The sequence below is a fragment of the Chaetodon trifascialis genome, chromosome 4, assembly GCF_039877785.1.
Source record: "Chaetodon trifascialis isolate fChaTrf1 chromosome 4, fChaTrf1.hap1, whole genome shotgun sequence".
In the NCBI taxonomy this organism is placed as follows: Eukaryota; Metazoa; Chordata; class Actinopteri; order Chaetodontiformes; family Chaetodontidae; genus Chaetodon; species Chaetodon trifascialis.
The window spans coordinates 3,252,359-3,271,367 of record NC_092059.1 but is presented as its reverse complement, the minus strand read 5'-3'; the positions used below and the strand labels follow the sequence as shown (position 1 = coordinate 3,271,367).

Genomic DNA, 19,009 nt, shown 5'->3' with positions numbered 1-19,009 from the left:
AGTAGACAGAGCGGGTGGCTGTGGTATGTGCTGTGGCTGTAAGATGCACAAGCAACAATTAAAGAGGTTCACAAAGAGACTCGCTTGTCAAGCCTCCTAAATATAACAACACGGATGACATGCAGGTGAGGAGAAGCGAGACGGAGCCGCGGCTGCGCTTCAGTATTCATTATTCTTAAAAAGGTTATTCTCATCGCTCATCCGCCTGCAGAGAGCTGTGGAGTTATCTGAGGAGTCTTAATGTTAGTTCTGCTCTTTGAGATGTTGATCCTGCATGTTTTTAAGCTCATACAAATATCCAAGCTGGTAGAAATTACACAACCCTGACATGAGGACACACACAGCAGTACAGCTAACATGCTGTTTCCCCACTCTCATCATCACCCTGTCCTCACCATGCTTACACATTTCCACAGTCTCCATATTTGCTCATATGTGATTAAAGCTTATGTGTGTGTAATTAATGTCCCTGCATGTGAATCATCACCTGGATGTTTTACGCAGGTTGGATCTGAAATCCAGCAGGTCACAGAGGAGAAAAGTCAACAAATGATTATCCTTTGGACTGCTGAGCAGGGGGTGGTGCCTCAGCATTAGGCCACAGCCAAAGCTTGCATGTGAGTGTGGGAGCAGAGTTGGTCTGCTGTACTCATTAACACTCAATAAAGACAGACATGGAGCTTGGATCAACGGTCAGCGCAGTGAGGAGTAACAGGGTGCTGGTTGGTGACGAAGTCCGCCCTGCTGTCATTGTAATAAAGGATGGGAAAATCCATCAAATACTCTCAGATGGGGCCTTTTCTGGGGATGCTGCCTGCGAGGTAAGCTATTTGTGCACATCAGATGCATTGGTCTAACCCTCCTAACCATCTTTGTGCACTTAAACAATGGTGATATCCAGCATGTAACCTCACTGTGCTGACAGGTGTTGGATGTGGGTGACAGTGTGGTGATGCCAGGCATCGTGGATTGCCACGTGCATGTGAATGAACCAGGCCGCACCTCCTGGGAGGGCTTCTGGACCGCCACCAGGGCTGCTGCTGCCGGAGGGGTGACCACGATTGTGGACATGCCGCTGTAAGTCCAAGACGTCACCCTCTCATGATCAGTAAATACCCAGTGTCGCTGGTGGAAGGTCGAGGCTGCAGAGTAAACAGATTGTGAAATGACAGTTTTTAAGGCAAACATTAATGTGCAGTAGTTCAGCTGTTAGGTCTGGTAACACAAGAATCTCACACTGTGGATCTGACATCTGGCTTTTGTGCAAGAAAAGAGGAAAAAGCAAACATGTTGCATTCATTGACGTGTGATGACCTCATGTTTAGGTCATCTTTATGGTGCTCTAATAGTCCATCACAGTTCACAGTGGGTTCATTCATTTTTTTTAATTTTTATTCTTATTAATCTATTTTTGTGAAAACTACCTGTGGATTATTTCACATGTAACTGCAGATTCAGCCATTATTTTACTTTTAAAGTTGCCCAGCTGAGCAGAAAGTACTGTGTGGACCATACAGGTGAAAGTGTGTCATACTTGCATTAAGTTTACTTTCATAACAAGTCTTTCTCAGGCTTCAGAGAACTTAACAACAATATTTCTGATGATTTCAGCCCATGGAGTAGTTACAGTGGGAGTAAGATCATCTTAACGGCAGGATATTTTTGACAAACGGGGCCGAGGACAGAAACAGTTTGGAGAGATTCAGTTTTAAGTCGCCATCAGTGATTTTTGTTTGTTTCCTTTAAAAAAACAGAAATAGCATCCCTCCCACTACCACCCTTGCTAATTTCCACGAGAAGCTGCAGGAGGCGACGGGGAAGTGTTTCGTGGACACGGCCTTCTGGGGAGGTGTGATCCCTGGCAATCAGGTGCAGTGGAACAGCTCGGACTAAACGAACACATTCTCAGCCAGACTGTGGCGAATTCTGAAAAGCAAAGCAAACACAAACCACGGATGTGTCCTTCTAGCTGGAGCTTCAGCCCATGATCCAGGCTGGAGTGGCTGGCTTCAAGTGTTTCCTCATCCACAGCGGGGTGGACGAGTTCCCCCATGTGACTGGCTGTGATCTCCACGCAGCCATGAAGCAGCTGCAGGGCACAGGAAGTGTCCTGCTGGTGAGTCACCGACTGCAGCCTCGTCCATAGCATTTGATTATGAAATGCACATCTATAAATGCCGTCTGCTGTGTCTCCCGTAGTTTCACGCAGAGATGGATGTTCAGCAGGCAACAGAGGAGAACGGAGGTAAGAATCATCTAAGGAACAATAAAACAAAATCAGATGTGATATTTTGACCCAATACCAGTATTCTGATGAGATTTTGAGACTTTGAAATATACTGAAACAACACAATTAGTATTGGAAAATGCCTGCCTACGCCCTTTTGGTGTAGACCCTGGTCTGTACTCCACCTTCCTGCAGTCCAGGCCAGATGTCATGGAGATAGAGGCGATTCGCACCGTCACAGAGCTCTGCCTCCAGTACCAGTAAGAGCATCACGACACTCAACAATGACGTCACAGCGACGAATCTGGATGGATTCGTTGTGTTTGTCGCATTGATGCTGCAGTCAGTGAACTCTCTGCTTCAGGGTGCGCTGCCATATTGTTCACTTGTCCTCTGCAAAGCCACTGAAGCTGATCCAGGAGGCACGACAGGCCGGAGCCCCCCTGACCGTGGAGACCACCCACCATTACCTCAGCCTGTGTGCAGAGGACATACCTGCAGGGGCCACACAATTCAAGTGCTGCCCGCCCATCAGAGGGTCTATTAACCAGGTAATCAGAGCGCCGCAGAACACCTCGCTCGCTTTATTATTCTTTGATTGCGAGAGGATGATTGAGTTCGTCCCCACAGGAGCAGTTATGGTCGGCGCTGAAGGCCGGACAGATCGACATGGTGGTGTCTGATCATTCGCCCTGCACCCCTGATCTGAAGAAACTGGACAGCGGAGACTTCACTCAGGCTTGGGGAGGAATTTCTTCTCTACAGTTTGGTAACTGCAGACGACTGACACGACCAAGACTGTGGTCACGACTTCTAAAACTCAGTGCAACATAACATTACACTGCTACACTCCAACGATTTGGGACTGTAAAGATCATCAGAATCGAAACACTTCATTGATCACAGAGGTGAAATTCAGTCAGTTGCAGTTGCTCCCATTTGTGCAACAAGTAAATACAATAGAAATAGGCAATAAGAAATATCGTAGATTCAGCTATGACCAGTTTAATTCATGAACATCCACTTTCAGCCCTGCACATGCTAAGCAGAGTGTAAACTTTAATTCTTTTACTGTCAGTGAGTGTTTGCATGTCAGCTCACCTCACCCCTGAGAGTATAAGTACGTATGTTTGATGAGACATTATCATTCTGTGTCTCAGAATCAGGTCAAAGGTCACTGACTGATCATTGCTGTGAGTTCATTCGCTGAATGATTCATTTTTCTGGGGGTGGTTCGAGGCACATCATGACGTCAGGTGACATTTACATATTACTGCAGAGGTCCCTGTGTGTGAATTTATATTTAATATCTGAACGTCAGGCTTTTGGCTGTGAGTCAGAACATGCACCAGCGTCACTGTAAAACTTCCACGGCTGTCACAGTTGTGGCAGTTTTCACATAATTCAGTGTCTGTGGAGCAGCTCCAGGATCAGTGTCGTCGTGACAAATCCTCTCTGCCGCTCAGCTGAAGGAGACGCTGGTTAAAATTCACTACTTAAACCCGGCCTGTGCAACATTGCAGGGTATTTATGAGCACATTTTCTTTCAGGGGGGATTAGTCGTTCCCTTCTTCCAGCTGACAGTCGCTCACATTGGGCAAAGTTCACCGGGAGGTAAACAGGAGCTGAGAGCCAGTTTAGAGGACAGAACAATCACTGACTGTTCAGACGCTCGAGACGGAGCGGTCAAAGTCTGAGCAGCAAGACTGACGCTGACCCACAATGTCTGCCTCCCAGAATCTGCACACACTGATGTGATTTCAGCTCTGAGAAAGACCTCATGAGCGGGAGGGGATAAATATCCCACAGGCCTGCTCACCCCTCCGCCCTGTTCTCCACCATGTGCAGGTTTGCCTCTGTTCTGGACTTCAGCCAGTCAGAGAGGCTTTCAGCTGCCCGACGTGGTGACGCTCCTCAGCCGGAGAACAGCCCAGCTGTGCCGTCTCAATGACCGGAAGGGCAGCCTCGCCTTCGGCTATGATGCTGACTTGGTCATATGGGACCCAGAGAGGGAATTTGAAGTACGTTTAAGGGATCCATTACATTAAAGCTCTGTCAGTGAAGCTCTGGAGCACACTTTCTCTTCACCTCAGCCTTTAACTGGCGATGACGTCCTGAGACAGGCCTGAAACTTTGGCACTTTTCCTCAAACTTATGCACCGCTGCACTTCTTTTAAATTGTTGTGTTTTACTTGATGTTATGCATTGAAATACTGCATTTATTGTACTAATATTATTATCATTCGCTGGGGTTTATTTTCTTATGTATTCTCTTTATTCTAGAGGGTTTCATTCTCCACCTTATTTTCCATAAATGTTCTATCCCTCATATATGTTCATTGCTTTACAAATACAGTTTATTACTATTTTTATTTATTTTTTAACACCCTTAATCTGCTTGTCAGGCTTTTTGGACAAAGAAAAGCTACAAACTGACATGATATAAATCTTAATTTTGTTTTCTGTCATCTTCACAGATAAAAGAAACAAGCATACATCATAAGAACAAGGTAAAGCACATCCCATGTGTAACTGGTGTGATGAAGTCTATGCCTGAGCTGAGTGTGTGTGTGTGTGTGTGTGTGTGTGTGTGTGTGTGTGTGTGTGTGTGTGTGTGTGTGTGTGTGTTCACAGCTCACTCCCTACCTCGGCGTCACACTGAAAGGCGTGGTGCGTGCCACCATCGTCAGGGGCCGGCTGGTGTACAGGGACGGCTCCTTCTGGGCCGAGCCGCTGGGGAAGCACCTGCTCGTCCCTCAGAGGACAAATCAAGCCCAGCTGTGACGCAACAACAACAACAACAACAACAACAACAACAACAACAACAACAACAACAACAACAACAACAAGCTGGAGTAAACCTCAGTGTGTCTGAGTTACCGTGCTGTCTGAATGCACTGCGCTGTTCTTCATCTCTCTCAAACTGCTTTCATTATGTTTTATTATCACAGTTTTCATCTGTAATAGAACCTTGTTGCTTCAACACATTTTTATATCCTGATGATACTTTCATTTTGATTTAAGAGCCAAAAGAGTCAATAAAAACCTGCCAAAAAGAAAAAAACATTGAGAGACTGAAAGTACAAGTGCTAATTGTGCCTTCTTTTTGGGCTTTTCAGACGAGGATCATACACTTAAATGCATCAAAATCAAAATAATGGTTCCACTTTTTGATGATCTGTAAGTCAGAATATTTCAGGGGTTTGTCGAGCCATTTCGTGGAAACTGAATCATCACAGTGTGGAAAACATAAAAGACAATCAGGCTAATTTTCCACCTCTTCCAATCACACAGCCCACACGGTCTGTCTTCTGAACATGTTTGCATCTGCAAATCCAGAGGCAGAGAGTAAAGTCCATATCTGTTGAGATGTAGTTCAGGGCCATACTTTGTTTTACAGGCACACTATGTGCCTCTAATTTTGGTTTTGGTTGATGTTTTCAAGCCATGTTCACCAGACTTTTCCAGAGATTGTTTCAGTTTAAATACACTATCCACATATTTTAAGTGAAACCCATGAATCTTCTAAACTTTAACTGGTCAGAAACTATAATGAACGAACTAAAAATGTATTCTAAGAAGAACAGCTGAGGCATATCTTGTGGTTATTGGGGCACATAAAGCCTTCTGTAGCAGTGTGATAGTTAAGCCTGATGCTCTGGGGACACTTTAGCCAATGATTAACATCTGAGGACACGTTCGGTGACTTACTTATCTTTGAAAATGGGAATCTACCTGCTCACTGTGCACAGAAAGCAACAAGTGTTGACAGAAGACAAGCGAGATAAAAGCAGGAAATGTTGTGACAGACTGCTGACCTGAAGGCCTCACTGGTCAGACAGGGGGGTGGGCTCAGCGGAGGCTTGACTTCACCCTCTCCCTCGGATTTTTGTCTTTTTACTGCGCTTGTCACGCTGCTGGGAACATGTCGTCCGTCTCTGTGCCGCCACCAAAACGCCTGCAGAAACCGCTGGTGGTTCCACATCGTCACATGTTCGGACCGGGACCTTCCAACGTTCCTCCACGAATCCTGGAGGCGGGGGCCAAGCCTGTCATTGGACATATGCACCCAGAGATATTTGAGGTAACTCAGAGGGTTTAACACACATGAAGCAGCCTGAGAACAAGCAGAGGCAGACAGCAAACAGTGTTCAGTCATGTAGTCAGTAAATTACCAGTGCTGGTGCAGCTACGTTCATGTACTCATGTCCTGTACTTTGACTTAATTTGACTGTAGGATTGGAAAATATTGTACTCTTTTTTTCATCTGACAGCTGGTTAATTTGTATGATTATGATTTTTAATACAAAACATAAGCAGCAAATGACATGTTGATTTTTTTTTATAGATTAAGTGACCTAATAGGACATAAAGCAGTTACCTCCATGCAGCTGCTTACATGTTAATGCATCAGTGACAATAATCAAATATTAATGCATATTTATGATAATGTAGGACTCTGAAAGGGTTGATTCTGCATAAGGAATGTTATTCTGCTGCACAGTACTTTTGTTTTTGTACTGAAGTACATTTTGAATGCAGGATTTCTACTTTCTCTTCTGCTTTTACTCATGTAAATGATCCAAGTACATCTTCCACTAGTCAGCCACGTCTTTTTCATTGTGTCAAATGACTGTCATGCTGTCTTTCTGAGGACTCATTTCAGTGTTAAACCATCATAGTGAGGACAGTCAATCTTGAGGATTGATTAGTGAAAAATGTCCATTACAGTTTAAAAAGTACAGGCTGACATGTTGAAAAGTCTTATTTTGACCAAGAAATAATCAAAAACCAAAAGCTTTTCTGTTTAATATCAGAGAAGACTGAGAAAACCACAGAAAGTCATGTTTGAGAAGCTGTAAATCTGAGAATTGTTGGCATTTTTACTTTCCAATAACTCATCGGAAATGTTGTCAATGAATCTGATTCCTAGCCTGCTGATTGGACAGTTTTAAAGGGTTGGACCAGTCGCAGTCACCCATTGATGACAACATTTCAGTATATTAGAGAAAACATATTTCTATTTCAACTCCCTTTTCTCCAACATCATTGATCATTTTCTGTCACAGATAATGAGTGACATCAAAAGTGGAATCCAGTACATGTTCCAGACTCAGAACAGCATGACCTTAGCTGTGAGCGGCACTGGCCACACCGCCATGGAGTGCGCCATCTTCAACACAGTGGAGGCGGGAGACTGCGTGCTGAGCGCCGTCAACGGCATATGGGGAGAGCGAGCAGCAGAAATGGCTGAGAGGGTTGGTAAGTGTAGTGGTATTCTGGATTTTTCTGTCAACAAATCCAACAAGATATCCTCTCAATACAGTCTGAATTCCCTGTCTGTGGGTGTCAACCCCAAGCCCACCGTTCCCACTGAATATGCACATCTTTAAAAGCAGACTTCAAAGAGTAGCAGTAATAGTTTCAGTTGAAAAAGACAATAAAATCTCCTGAAACAGCTGCAGTTTTTAGCAAATATCACATATCAATAAAAATCACCAGTTTCATCCTTTAAAAACCTGAATTAATTGATTTAATAAAAATATTCTGATGTGATTCAACCATGAAATCCATCATGTGTCAATCCAACAGGTGCCAGAGTAAATACCATTGTGGCGCCCCCTGGTGGCTTCTTCACTAATGCAGAAATTGAGAAGGTATCATTGACTGTCCAGTGATCAGATCATTCAAATGAATTCTGTCAAAGCCATTTCCTGTGTGATCATGCTGTTTTCTCTTCACAGGCCTTATCCAGATACAGACCAGCGGTGTTCTTCCTCGCACACGGAGAATCTTCTACAGGAGTCCTGCATCCTTTAGACGGCATCGGACAGCTGTGCCATAAGTAAGACGCAGCGTTCACTTGTCTGCCATCATCACACCTGTAACAGGAACAAGGGAAGTCAATGGACATGTCCTGATTTGTGCCTCCAGGTACGGCTGCTTGTTTCTGGTTGACTCTGTGGCGTCAATGGGAGGCGCCCCTCTGTACATGGACCAGCAAGGTTTAGTATTAAATCAGACAGATGTTTCCAGTCCATGAAACCATTTACTCTGTTCTGACGACACCAAATACAGATTTCTGTGGCTGTGTGTGTTTGCAGAAATAGACATCCTGTACACAGGCTCCCAGAAGGTGTTGAATGCTCCTCCGGGCACAGCACCCATCTCCTTCAGTGAAAGAGCATGGTGAGAGATGCATGTACAGGCAATAGTTCAGAATGTATGAACACGTGTACTGAAGGTTGAATCTGTCCACAGCCAGAAAATATTCAACCGGAGGACAAAGCCTGTGTCCTTCTTCTTGGATTTGAGTTGGCTTGCAAACTACTGGGGATGTGATGACAAGCCGGCGAGAGTGTGAGACATCTTTCCGTCCTGCAGACAGGAACTGATCACATTTCAAACTGCCGTCTCATTTTTAGCCATGTTTGCACAGTTTCTGAGTACTGCCTCTGTTTCCTGTCTGTAGATATCACCACACAGGGCCGGTCACTGCTTTCTACTCTCTCAGGGAGAGTCTGGCTGTCCTTGTTGAAGAGGTAACACATGCGTTAGGATGAAATATTTTGATTTTGTCGCTTTCTATGGCCAAAATGATTCTGTTCAGATAGCTGCTGAGATTTACAGTGATGGTCTGTCAGCTAAACAACCATGAAACAGATTGCCGTTGAATTTTGCTCAGACTTTCATTGTCCCCTGAGGATGAATCTGACTGACTTTAGTGATCCTCTGACTTTTCCTCATGCGACCATGAAGTCAAAATTTCAATTTCTCCCACATTTTGATTTTTGAGTAAATGCTGCAAAACTAATCACGTTCCCATCAGTCTCAGCTTCGTGTTCAGTGCTAATAAGTAAAAGTTAGCATTCAAAGAGGCTAAACTAACATGGTGGACATGGTAAACATTACACCTGTTAAGCATCAGCATGTCAGCATTGTCATCATGAGCATGTTAGCATAGTGTTAGCATTTAGCCCAAGCATAGCATAGTTGTAGCAGTCTGTTAAAGTGAATGAACTCAGATAAGTACCTTGGAAATTATAATGTTTTCCATATATTATTATATAATGTTTGGACTGCCTGTTTTTGTGCCTTGTTTCTGTTGTTCTCAGGGTTTGGAGAATTCATGGGACAGACATGAAAAAGTGGCGGAGTATTTCCACACAGGCCTCGAGAACATAGGTCTCAAACTCTTCGTCAAAGAAAAAGTGAGTTTTAACACAATCGTGTATTTTTTTTATAATGAGCTGCAGTGGAAGTGGCTGCTGTAACAAGAAAAACATCATAATAACATAAAATGATAAAAGGGGGAAATGTGCCAGTTCTGACTTCAGTGGTTGTTACAGAAAGCGAGACTGCCCACAGTTACCACCATTGTTGCTCCTCATGGGTATGACTGGAAGGAGATCACAACGTACATCATGAAAACACATAATTTAGAGATTTCCGGAGGGCTTGGACCATCAGTTGGCCTGGTAAGAGATCACGTGTTTATATATTCAGTTCGTTACTGCTTATTTATGCCCACCGAGAAGCTGCTGTTGTCCCGTTGCAGCCTCACTCCAGATGTTTTTGGTCTTTCCAGGTGCTGCGTGTGGGATTGATGGGGTGTAACAGCAGCAAGGCCAGTGTTGACATGGTGCTGGCAGCACTGAAAGACGCTCTGAAACACTGCCATAAAAGCAAAGTGTAACATGTCGGTGTCTGATGCTGTGAAGATAAGCCTGAATCAATGCAACTGTCATAAAGAAGAGACTGTGTGTAATAAATAAACCAGTATTCTCAGAAATTCTCTTGTGCTGCTCAATCACAGCTTGAATGGGAAGAATGGGGTTGTCAGATATAAAGACAACAAAGCGAACTTTAAAAACAATTCTCTAGGAGGGATTAATAAAACATGTCTTCTTTGTCTTTCTTTTTCTTCTTAACTGTATTTTTCAGTTTTCATCTCATGATGGATGTCCTGTTTTTTTCTGTCCATACATGAAACTAAGTGGATTTCTTTCACTATACTGACTTTAGTATGAACTTTCAACACCTTACCATCTAATTAAAGAAAAAAAAAAAGCTGTTTGTCTCATTTAACAACTACACATCCCATGAGTCTTTGTGGGAGGTGTAGTCTGATGAAATGTTTTCATCCTGCAGTCAGAACAACAAGAAAATAAAACTTTTTTTTTTTTTTTTTTAACAAAAGACATGTGTTGTGCATGCCACACTGGGCTGTAGTTGAAAATACACTTTTGGACAAGGTGTCTAAATACTACTACTAAATATCAATACTTCTATAAAAATAAAATAATTACATTTTTCATTTTATTAAATTCTAAATATTTTTTTAATGTTAGAGCCTTTCATTATCTTTCTGGAGCTGCTGCACTAAACTGTCTGTCAGCCAATGTTCTTGTCCAATAAAGTTGTTTAAAAAAAAAACTGGACCGGAAATGCGTCGTTGCACTTCCGTGTTGACAAGTCGCTTCAGTAAAAGGCGGGTAAAAGTTGAAGAGGATCCAGCCGCTGTGTTTGAGGATTAGCTCCAGGCTGAAGTCCGTGTTGTCGGCTCCAGCGCAGCGCTGACAAACCTTCGGCGGTGATGGCGAGTAAAAGAGGAGCGCTCATCGTGCTGGAGGGAGTCGACAAGGCCGGGAAAACGACGCAGTGCAAGAGGCTGCTCCAGGCGCTGCAGCAGAGCGGCCGGCCGGCGGAGATGATGAGGTTTCCCGGTGAGCCGAGTTAGCGTTTGTCGCTTTGACGTTAGCATGGTGTGGGTGCTGCTTTCAGTTGCAGCTGTGTAGTTTGAGGATATCTGTTCACTGCTGTGTACTAAAGTGACCGCGCTGTGGTCTCTTGGGCAGACAGGACCACGACAATCGGACAGCTGATAAGCGCTTACCTGGAGAAGAAGAGTGAGCTGGAGGACCACACGGTGCACCTGCTGTTCTCTGCTAACCGCTGGGAAATGGTGTAAGACTCTTTAATGTGAACTATCACTGCGCTGCTTCGTTCAAGTACCAGCGAAACAATGTTAATAAAAATGCGGAATTCAGAGTGCTGCATCCTGCGTTAGTTAGGTTGGGTAAAAGCAGCGTTAGACCTTTTTCACCGCAGACATTTTGACATGTCACAGCAGGAAAAGCTCAGGTGTGTGTAATATCGTTAATGAAGGCTGCGTTCCGCTTAGCTCCGGCCCTGGTAACCCACCTGTGCTTCAAAATGTCAGACGTGAAAAGGCTCTCCAGACTGGAACAAGTCCTCATCATGAAGAGGGACATGTAGCTGAAGGCGCAACTTTAAAGGGTCGGAGGTCACGTGTCTCCAGAAACAATGTCCCGGATAGTTGATTAATCCACAGACCTCACCAGCACTGCTGGTTACTGAAGACAGAGTCCACATTATAACTGACAGTGAAGTTTCTGGTTTATCTTCAGTAACTGAAGTTTAGTTTGGACAGATTTTTCACATTTTGACTGAAAATGACAGAATTAAGTCTGAACAGGAGCCAGAAACTTGAGCATTGACACTAACACATTGTAGATTTTGGTCTATTTGTGGGATTATTTGTCAACAATAACTAATACATCTGCTCAGTCCCTTAAAAATTAACAGGTTTGTGAGTGAATGCAGTGATGTGAACTCTGAGATGAAATATGTATATTCTTCTGTTGACACGTCTCTCCTGTGTACAATAGCCTGATTTCTCCTGTGCAGCGTAATAAAATCTTTCTGACCGCAGGCCTTTAATGAAGAAGAAGCTGGAGCAGGGCACCACCCTGGTGGTGGATCGCTACGCCTTCTCTGGAGTTGCTTTCACCAGTGCCAAGCCAGTGAGTCTCTCCTCAGCCGTTCAGCCTCTGCATCCATCAGACTGTACTGTGAGTGTGTGTTGCATTAATTTGATGTATTCATGTTCAGGGGTTCTGTCTGGAGTGGTGCAAGAAACCTGAGGTGGGACTGCCAAAGCCGGACCTGGTGATGTTTCTGCAGCTCAGCCCGTCTGAAGCTGCTCTCAGAGGTCAGTTTGGAGAGGAGAGATATGAGACCAGTGCTTTCCAGAGAGCGGTTCAGCAGAAGTTTGAGGCCCTGATGAAGGATCCGTCAGTCCCCTGGCAGGTATGAGGCAGGTCTGGATTGAAGATTTATTCTCAGGTGTCATTTAAATCAAACACACGAAACAGCTGCTGATCTGTTCTGTTCCAGGTTATCGATGCTTCCCGGAGCGTTGAGGATGTGCACGAAGACATCGCAACGCGCAGCCTGAACACCATCAACACCGCTCAGAACCTCCCGTTAGGAGAGCTGTGGAAGTGAACCTGAGCTGGTCTGAGGGAAACTGCTTTGACACAAAGATACTCTGAGTTTCGGAATAACTAAACGACTGACCTGCACTCATCTTCAGCCACTTCTTCACTTGCCAGCGTTCGTCTGAATGATTCTAACCTGATCCTGTCTTGGAATTGAGCAGAACCATCGTCCATCAGATTCTGACTTTATTTTGAGATTTTAATCCTCTTACATGGTCTTTTTTTTTTTTTTTACCTGTCTATATACTGTGTTGATTAAATAAATAATCTTCAAATGAACTAGTGTATATGTTTTAGACTTGGCAAGGATACTTTGCATGAACAATTAATACAACTTGTTTGCAGATTTGACTTAATTTGGTTTCATTACAGGCTGTTACAGACTTCAGTTATTAGTGACAAACTGCGTAAGCCATGGGCGTCATGAACCGTCGTGTTCCTATACAACATAAAACTGTTATGGCAATTTTACTTATGGAGTCAGGGAAAGGCACCATATCACTTCAGAATAAACATTGAAAGTGTTAAGACTCAATGGAAACACGTATGTGAAAATGTGCATACTGAATTTATCCTGAGCTCCTGCTACGGCTTCCACCAGGCAGCCTCAATGTTGGATACAGAGAGCATTCAGTGGCTGTTGAGAAGAACGCTGTGTGACGCACACTGACTACACCGTTGGAGCTGGACTGGCTCAAGAGGTCTCCAGTTAATGTTCATCCCCTCAGGCTTCCTTCCCTTCTGAGTCAGAGAAGAGACAAAGGATCTCTCGCCATCTGTCGAGAACAGTAAATCATTGTCCGTATGTCCCTCACAGGGAGAGGATCTCGAACTCTTCGTCTTCTGAATCAAAGAACCGCTCCAACCTGTCCGAGTCCGAGAAATCTGTGAAGTGAGTGTCAACACGGAGAAGCACAACAAAAACATTAAAATTCATTTTCGCTTGCTGCATTTATGGAATATTTTTAGCAAAAAAACAAGCAGTTCATTCACCAGGAGTGAGGTTCAGGGCGTCCACGCTGACCATGTGGGAGGGCTGACTGTCCACCAGCTCAAACATGGGCAGACCCCCTCTGTTGCAGGACAGCTGGAAGAAAAGGATTGTCATGTACAAATTCCTCTGACAGTAGTGGTGCTTTATGTGAGCAGAGCAGCGTTCGCAGCGGCTTACCCTTCTGATGCGCATACACCAGTCGTCAAACTCGTCCTCTGTTCTGCAGAAGAAGCCCTGGCAGAAACCAGAAAGCAGTCAGCTGTGGAACATGTGAGCTGCTGTAAACTCACGTAAAAATGGCCTTCGGTTTGAGACACACAGCTCTGCGCTGTGACACCCCTCCTCAGGCATTCCTACCGCTGCGATGGACGGGTCCAGCTCACAGATGTGCATGCGACAGGGGGGGTGCTGACAGTGGTACGTCTCGTCGGGGACCTGGCCGTCTTCGAGTGGCTCCACTGCAGGCTGAGTGGTGTGTGGGTCTAAATAGATGAGCTCCTCTCCTGAACGGAGCAAAAAGCATGTGTGGAATCAGGTTGTTGTCTTTGCGTGAGCAGGATAAATATGGCGAGCACGAGCGTGAGGTTCACAGCTGAGTGCTTATTTCTCAAACAGAGAACACACATACCGACATAACCAATGAAGTAATGGGCACTGTTGGGTTTTCCCCCAATAACACCCAGCGACTGAGGCAGCATGAAGCATTGCTGTGAAGAGAGACAAGAGGGTTTATCTCACCCCAGCTGTCGCTGACTTGGCCTCACTGATCATTCAAATACCTGTTTTCAGACTTTTTAAAGTGGAAATTTAGGGCCTTCAGGAATTTGTAATGTGGGAAAATTTACAACAAGCACACCAGAGAGACACCCACAAAGTCTGTAAAAATAAAAAGAAATCAGGGAACCAGTGAAGTGAGTGTATCTTCGTGCCATTAAGACTGACTGGAACGGAGAACTGGAACGTTTCACACCAGGCTTACGTGCACATGCAAAGTCAAACAGTAAATTCAGTTTTCCCCTTTTGTAAATCCACTTTGGATAGCCGTTAAATCCCACACACACGATGAGAAACACTCTGAAGAGCCTCACCTTGAGAGTTTCGATGTAGGCCTCATTGATATCACTCAGGCCCAGCCTGAGGGGGATGAGCAGGACCAGAGGCTTCCACAGAGCCGTCTCCTCCTCGGCCAGGGCGCACGCCCCCTCCAGGCAGCCGTTGAGCTCGCCCACTCCCTCTGGCTCGGCACAGGCTCCTGCCATGTCCAGCCAGGGCATACAGAGACGCTCTGCAGGGAAAGACACGACCTCAGAATTACAGACAAATGATTCATCTGTTCTGCAAAAAGAAGGAAAAACACATCTGAGATTCAGTTTGTGCTCTGTGTTCAGAAAAACTTAAAGGTCAAGCTGGAAAAGGATCAAGATGATCTGCTTTGGAGAAAAATACAGTGACCACTCAGCGACTTTATGTCATTTAAGACAGCTCCATCTAAAGACTCTGATCTCTGCTTTGTGTATTTGCACACAGAGAAGAAGAGAAACGCTGCTGTTAGATGAACCTGCTTTCTTTACTCCCACTGACATCTGAATCTGCTTTCCTGTAATAATATTAAGACTCAGCTGAAAAACTGGGTCTGTAAACACTCTCAGCTGCTCCGTGTTTTAACCAGGAGCGACATTTAAACTGCTTCTGCTAACGTATGACAGCAGGAAGAAAAGAGTCAAACTGGAGAGCACTCACTGATCTCCTCGATGACCACGGTGTTGTCCATCGCCACGTGTACGACTAATCTGCTCCACGTATCGAACACGGCGAGCTTCCTGAAAGCAGGACAGCACATCCACACGGTCACTGTGTGTTTCACCCAAGTGGAACGACATTTCTTGAAGTGGTGTTAAACCTCCTCAGTGTCACAGTGTCATGTCATTTCTGTTCATTGTTTGACGGCGGGATGATGAACACACAGTGACACTGACAAAGAAAGGCATCATTGTACCATGCTCGAGCACAGGAATGCACCCACGAGCGTGACGCCGTGCACGTGTTGACTGACTGTTGGTGATGCTAATGCTCTAATAAAGTTAGCAATGTGCCCACAGAGGCACTGAAAAGAAAACTGCAGGCCAGTAAACACAGATGGAAATGTGCCGATTTGAAATATCAAAAAAGTCGCTTTGCAAATGATTTGAGAGGAAGGAAAAGGAGCAACGTGTTCAGGTGAGAAACACTGAGAGTAAACATATATTAAGTTTATTCAGAAGAACGCTCTGAGAGCACCTTTAATCTTTAATTTACCAAGCAAAAACAAAACAATAATCACTGGTTTGCTGTATTCATCAGGTTTATATCCATGTAAGTCAAATATCTTTGGGTTCTTTAACTGAAGACGTCGCCTTTGGCTCTGCAAACCTGCTGCAGGTGTTTTCACACATTTCTTACAAAAAGAATTGATAATAAAAAACAGAATTTCTTGCAGCCCTAAAATATAAAATCTGGAAACCAGTGAAACTTGTAGCTCCGTCACAGGACTTACTTTAGAACCTGGGCGACTGTATTTGGTCCATACCACTGGCCGATTGGCTTTCCCTCTCCAACTCCCATTTGGGCTGCAGCATTTAAGAAGGAAAAGAAACAATTTCTCAATTCTACTGAGCTGGAAACACCGTGTCCATCGAGGATATTAAGCAACATCTTAAACTGAAAAAACAAAGTTCCACTGAGAAATTCCATTAACTTCATTGATTACTTAGACGCTGTGCAGTAAATGTCTTCTTAAAGCTACAATAATTAGGTTAGACCTAATGTTAGATGTCAATAATCACCAATAAACTGACGTACAAAACAGCTGTGAAGGAAAGTCTTATCAGGGCTGTCTGAGTGAGTCCTTGATACAATGAGAAAGGTTCGACTACTTACCAATTTGATGGATGGAATAATAGCTGTCTTTTTTGTCAATGAAGGCGTTGAGAATACTGATGTACTCCTCTCTTTGTTTCTGGCCTCTGGCCCATCTCCAGTCTGAGAACAAAAAGCCAGTTATCAGACTGCTTAAAACAGGCTCTGTCTGCTGTCAGTGGAGAGGAGCTGTTAGTGCCACACGGTGAGAAAGTCTACGTTCACGGAGGGATTTATCTGTTACGCTGTCTTACCTCTGCCCAAATGTCTACACACCAAAGCCTCGCCCAGGATCATCTGGCCGCACCGCAGCATACATCCCCATCCTGTATCTGATGTCGGCCCTGTCCCACCTGTGACACGTTCGAGAGGCACGCAGGAGATCTTAATTAGATGTGAAATCCCAGGTTGATCAAACCTCATCAAATGCAGCTCAGGGGCTCAGATAAAACACTCGTTTCTTCACTTACCAATTGGCGGGAAATTTTTTCTGTAAGTGAACCACAGTCGTGATGTGACATCTGATAAAATCTCCTCTTTCTCTACACGAAGACCAGAAATAACCAAGTTACAATACGCCCACAGAGAAAAGTGCACACTCGCTAATATGATTCTTTATCACTCAGTTACTCGTTTCTCCGCCTCATACACTTCATATAACACAGTCCCACCTGTGAGTGCATTGTATTCTTTCCCTAAGATCCACACAGGATCTGAGGTCTCAGGAAAATCTTCAAACTCTCCAAAGCGAAGTGTGTCGTACGTCAAGGTAGCTGAAAAAGACGACCAAAGTCAGCTGTATGTGGGAAACCACGGAGGAGAAATTGACTAACCACATCTTTCTATTAAAAGTCAGCGAGTAAAGACGGAGTCTCGTTTAGCAGTCAGGCAGACAGGTTGTTCCATATTTGCATCCATCTTTAAAAAGTATGGAGCACTTTAATGTTTGTTAGCGTAGACGAAGCTGTGCCTCATGTTATATGCAACAGAAGAAGTGAAAGAAGAGTCTCCCTGTGGGATAAGTCTCAAGTTTCAGGTTCCTGCCATGTGCATTTCATAGTGAAATGAGCACACTTTCAGGACCAGCTGCATAAAGTTAGAAAAAACTTGAACTGCATTCAAAGGGGAACTCCATCAATTTAGTACTGTACTTCCAAAAAGTTGAGAGACTTTGGTCAGATTTGCTGCAGCAGTCCTACACTTCCCACAATGCAACTGGATAGTGTTACTTGTTGTTCCTTGACCCTTCCTGCCTGCTAAACGCCAACATCTTTCAGACTTCAAAATGCCATTTTCTAATTCAGCCCCTGTGGTCTTCAAACCCAGGCTGACATCACTGTGACATCACTGGGGTCATTTTCTCAGACTACTTCAGGAACAAACTGACAAAATCAAACACATATATCACACTTTTCAGCATGTGAAAAAAAGTCTTCGTGCAATTAACTGTTAATAAATAAGCACGGAAATAAGTGGATGCCTTTCAGAAAGTGTGACTGTAGAAAACAATCACAGTAATAGTCAGTATGTGCAGACTCTGGGCTGAAAGCCAGTTACTAAACTGGCCAAAACAGTGATGGAAACCAGTAAAGGGTACACTTCCTCTAAAGAGAGAGAAAAATCACAGTTTGGCCAGTTGGCACCTGTTACTGTACACTGGGAAAGGCATTTACCTTTTCTATTAAAGGTTTCTGAGATTTGCGCAACACGTTATCTACATATCTGACAACAGAGGGGAAAAGTTAGCTAGCTCACTACCTGTCAGTTAGCTTGGACACAGAAAGCTGTGATTTACCGGTTCATAGCTAAAGAATGATGGTGGGCTAACAGTTAACGTTAGATAATGTAAAAATAAGTCTGTCTGACATCTCTGAGTGCTATTATTGAACTGCATGGGCACACCACATTACCTCTCTCATAGCTGGATAATAGCTGCTAACAGTAGCCTTAGACTGATGTGATGGTGACAGTGCATCGGCTGAGATGTTCATCTTGGGCGTAACGTACCGTTGGCATTAACAGTCAGCCCAAGGACAAAAGCCAAATTATTAAGAGTGAAATTTTACAGCGACGCATGACATGAACACAGATGGCATCTGGACACCGTACAGGAAGTTATACGGCAGTGCAGCGAGCTGTCAAAGCGGGGAATCCACCACATTTAGCAATAACAGCAGGCTAACGTCAGTTAGCAGTTAGCTTTAGTCATCACTTTAGCGAGCTAACGTCACCGAGGCTACAAAGCAATATAGGTCTGTGTTGGACTGGCAGCTGGAGTTGGTAATCCTGTCAAGACAGAGCAGGAGATTTGTTACCGGGGATGAAACGGCGTTGTTGTGATTATTTTGTGCCTACACTAGCTTGTTATGGGAGAGAAAAACTGTTATTTTACTATAAAATCTCGTTTACCTGCATCCATCCCGACGGTCTTCACCCTATCTTGTTTGTTGTTCTCTGCGCTGACCCGCTGGACCAATGGGAAGAGAGTCCTGCTGTGGAATTCGGAGAGAGGCGGGACAGCTCTCACAACGCCCAATAACGTCTGGGAGGGAGGGAGTTATTCTGTCCTAACCAATCAGTAGCGGCTGA

The 19,009-nt window shown here is 44.4% G+C and overlaps 4 protein-coding genes across 7 annotated transcripts; 3 read left to right on the top strand and 1 right to left on the bottom strand.

The window, feature by feature from the left end:
- Positions 1-56: 56 nt before the first annotated feature.
- On the top strand, positions 57-5,172 carry LOC139330257 (allantoinase, mitochondrial). The gene is made up of 12 exons (XM_070961078.1): positions 57-821; positions 926-1,077; positions 1,755-1,869; positions 1,970-2,116; positions 2,200-2,245; positions 2,394-2,487; positions 2,592-2,778; positions 2,858-2,996; positions 4,076-4,248; positions 4,705-4,737; positions 4,862-5,005; positions 5,051-5,172. Exons 1-12 carry the CDS (start codon positions 675-677, stop codon positions 5,084-5,086), a joined length of 1,413 nt encoding a protein of 470 aa, XP_070817179.1. The 5' UTR covers positions 57-674; the 3' UTR covers positions 5,087-5,172.
- A 980-nt stretch (positions 5,173-6,152) lies between these two features.
- agxta (alanine--glyoxylate and serine--pyruvate aminotransferase a) lies at positions 6,153-9,923 on the top strand. The gene is made up of 11 exons (XM_070961079.1): positions 6,153-6,311; positions 7,297-7,489; positions 7,820-7,884; positions 7,972-8,072; positions 8,162-8,232; positions 8,332-8,416; positions 8,489-8,587; positions 8,700-8,769; positions 9,343-9,442; positions 9,581-9,705; positions 9,816-9,923. Exons 1-11 carry the CDS (start codon positions 6,153-6,155, stop codon positions 9,921-9,923), a joined length of 1,176 nt encoding a protein of 391 aa, XP_070817180.1.
- A 755-nt stretch (positions 9,924-10,678) lies between these two features.
- dtymk (deoxythymidylate kinase (thymidylate kinase)) lies at positions 10,679-12,808 on the top strand. Its single transcript, XM_070961356.1, has 5 exons — positions 10,679-10,953; positions 11,086-11,194; positions 11,964-12,054; positions 12,143-12,340; positions 12,428-12,808. The coding sequence occupies exons 1-5, from the start codon at positions 10,824-10,826 to the stop codon at positions 12,536-12,538; spliced, it is 639 nt and encodes a 212-aa protein (XP_070817457.1). The 5' UTR covers positions 10,679-10,823; the 3' UTR covers positions 12,539-12,808.
- Positions 12,700-18,883, bottom strand: atg4b (autophagy related 4B, cysteine peptidase). Of its 4 annotated transcripts, none has more exons than XR_011602134.1 (13): positions 18,830-18,883; positions 17,092-17,193; positions 16,891-16,962; positions 16,675-16,773; positions 16,442-16,543; positions 16,059-16,131; positions 15,266-15,345; positions 14,614-14,810; positions 14,154-14,232; positions 13,883-14,028; positions 13,703-13,745; positions 13,525-13,618; positions 12,700-13,416 (listed from the first exon to the last, which is right to left on the bottom strand). XR_011602134.1 is itself a non-coding variant. In XM_070961355.1 (13 exons), exons 1-13 carry the CDS (start codon positions 18,837-18,839, stop codon positions 13,343-13,345), a joined length of 1,185 nt encoding a protein of 394 aa, XP_070817456.1. In that variant the 5' UTR covers positions 18,840-18,883; the 3' UTR covers positions 12,700-13,342. The 4 variants fall into 4 exon arrangements, 2 of the variants coding, with proteins under 2 accessions (XP_070817456.1, XP_070817455.1); XM_070961355.1 differs by having other exon boundaries at positions 13,703-13,759; XM_070961354.1 differs by having other exon boundaries at positions 13,193-13,433; positions 13,527-13,618; positions 13,703-13,759.
- Between the last annotated feature and the right edge of the window lie 126 nt (positions 18,884-19,009).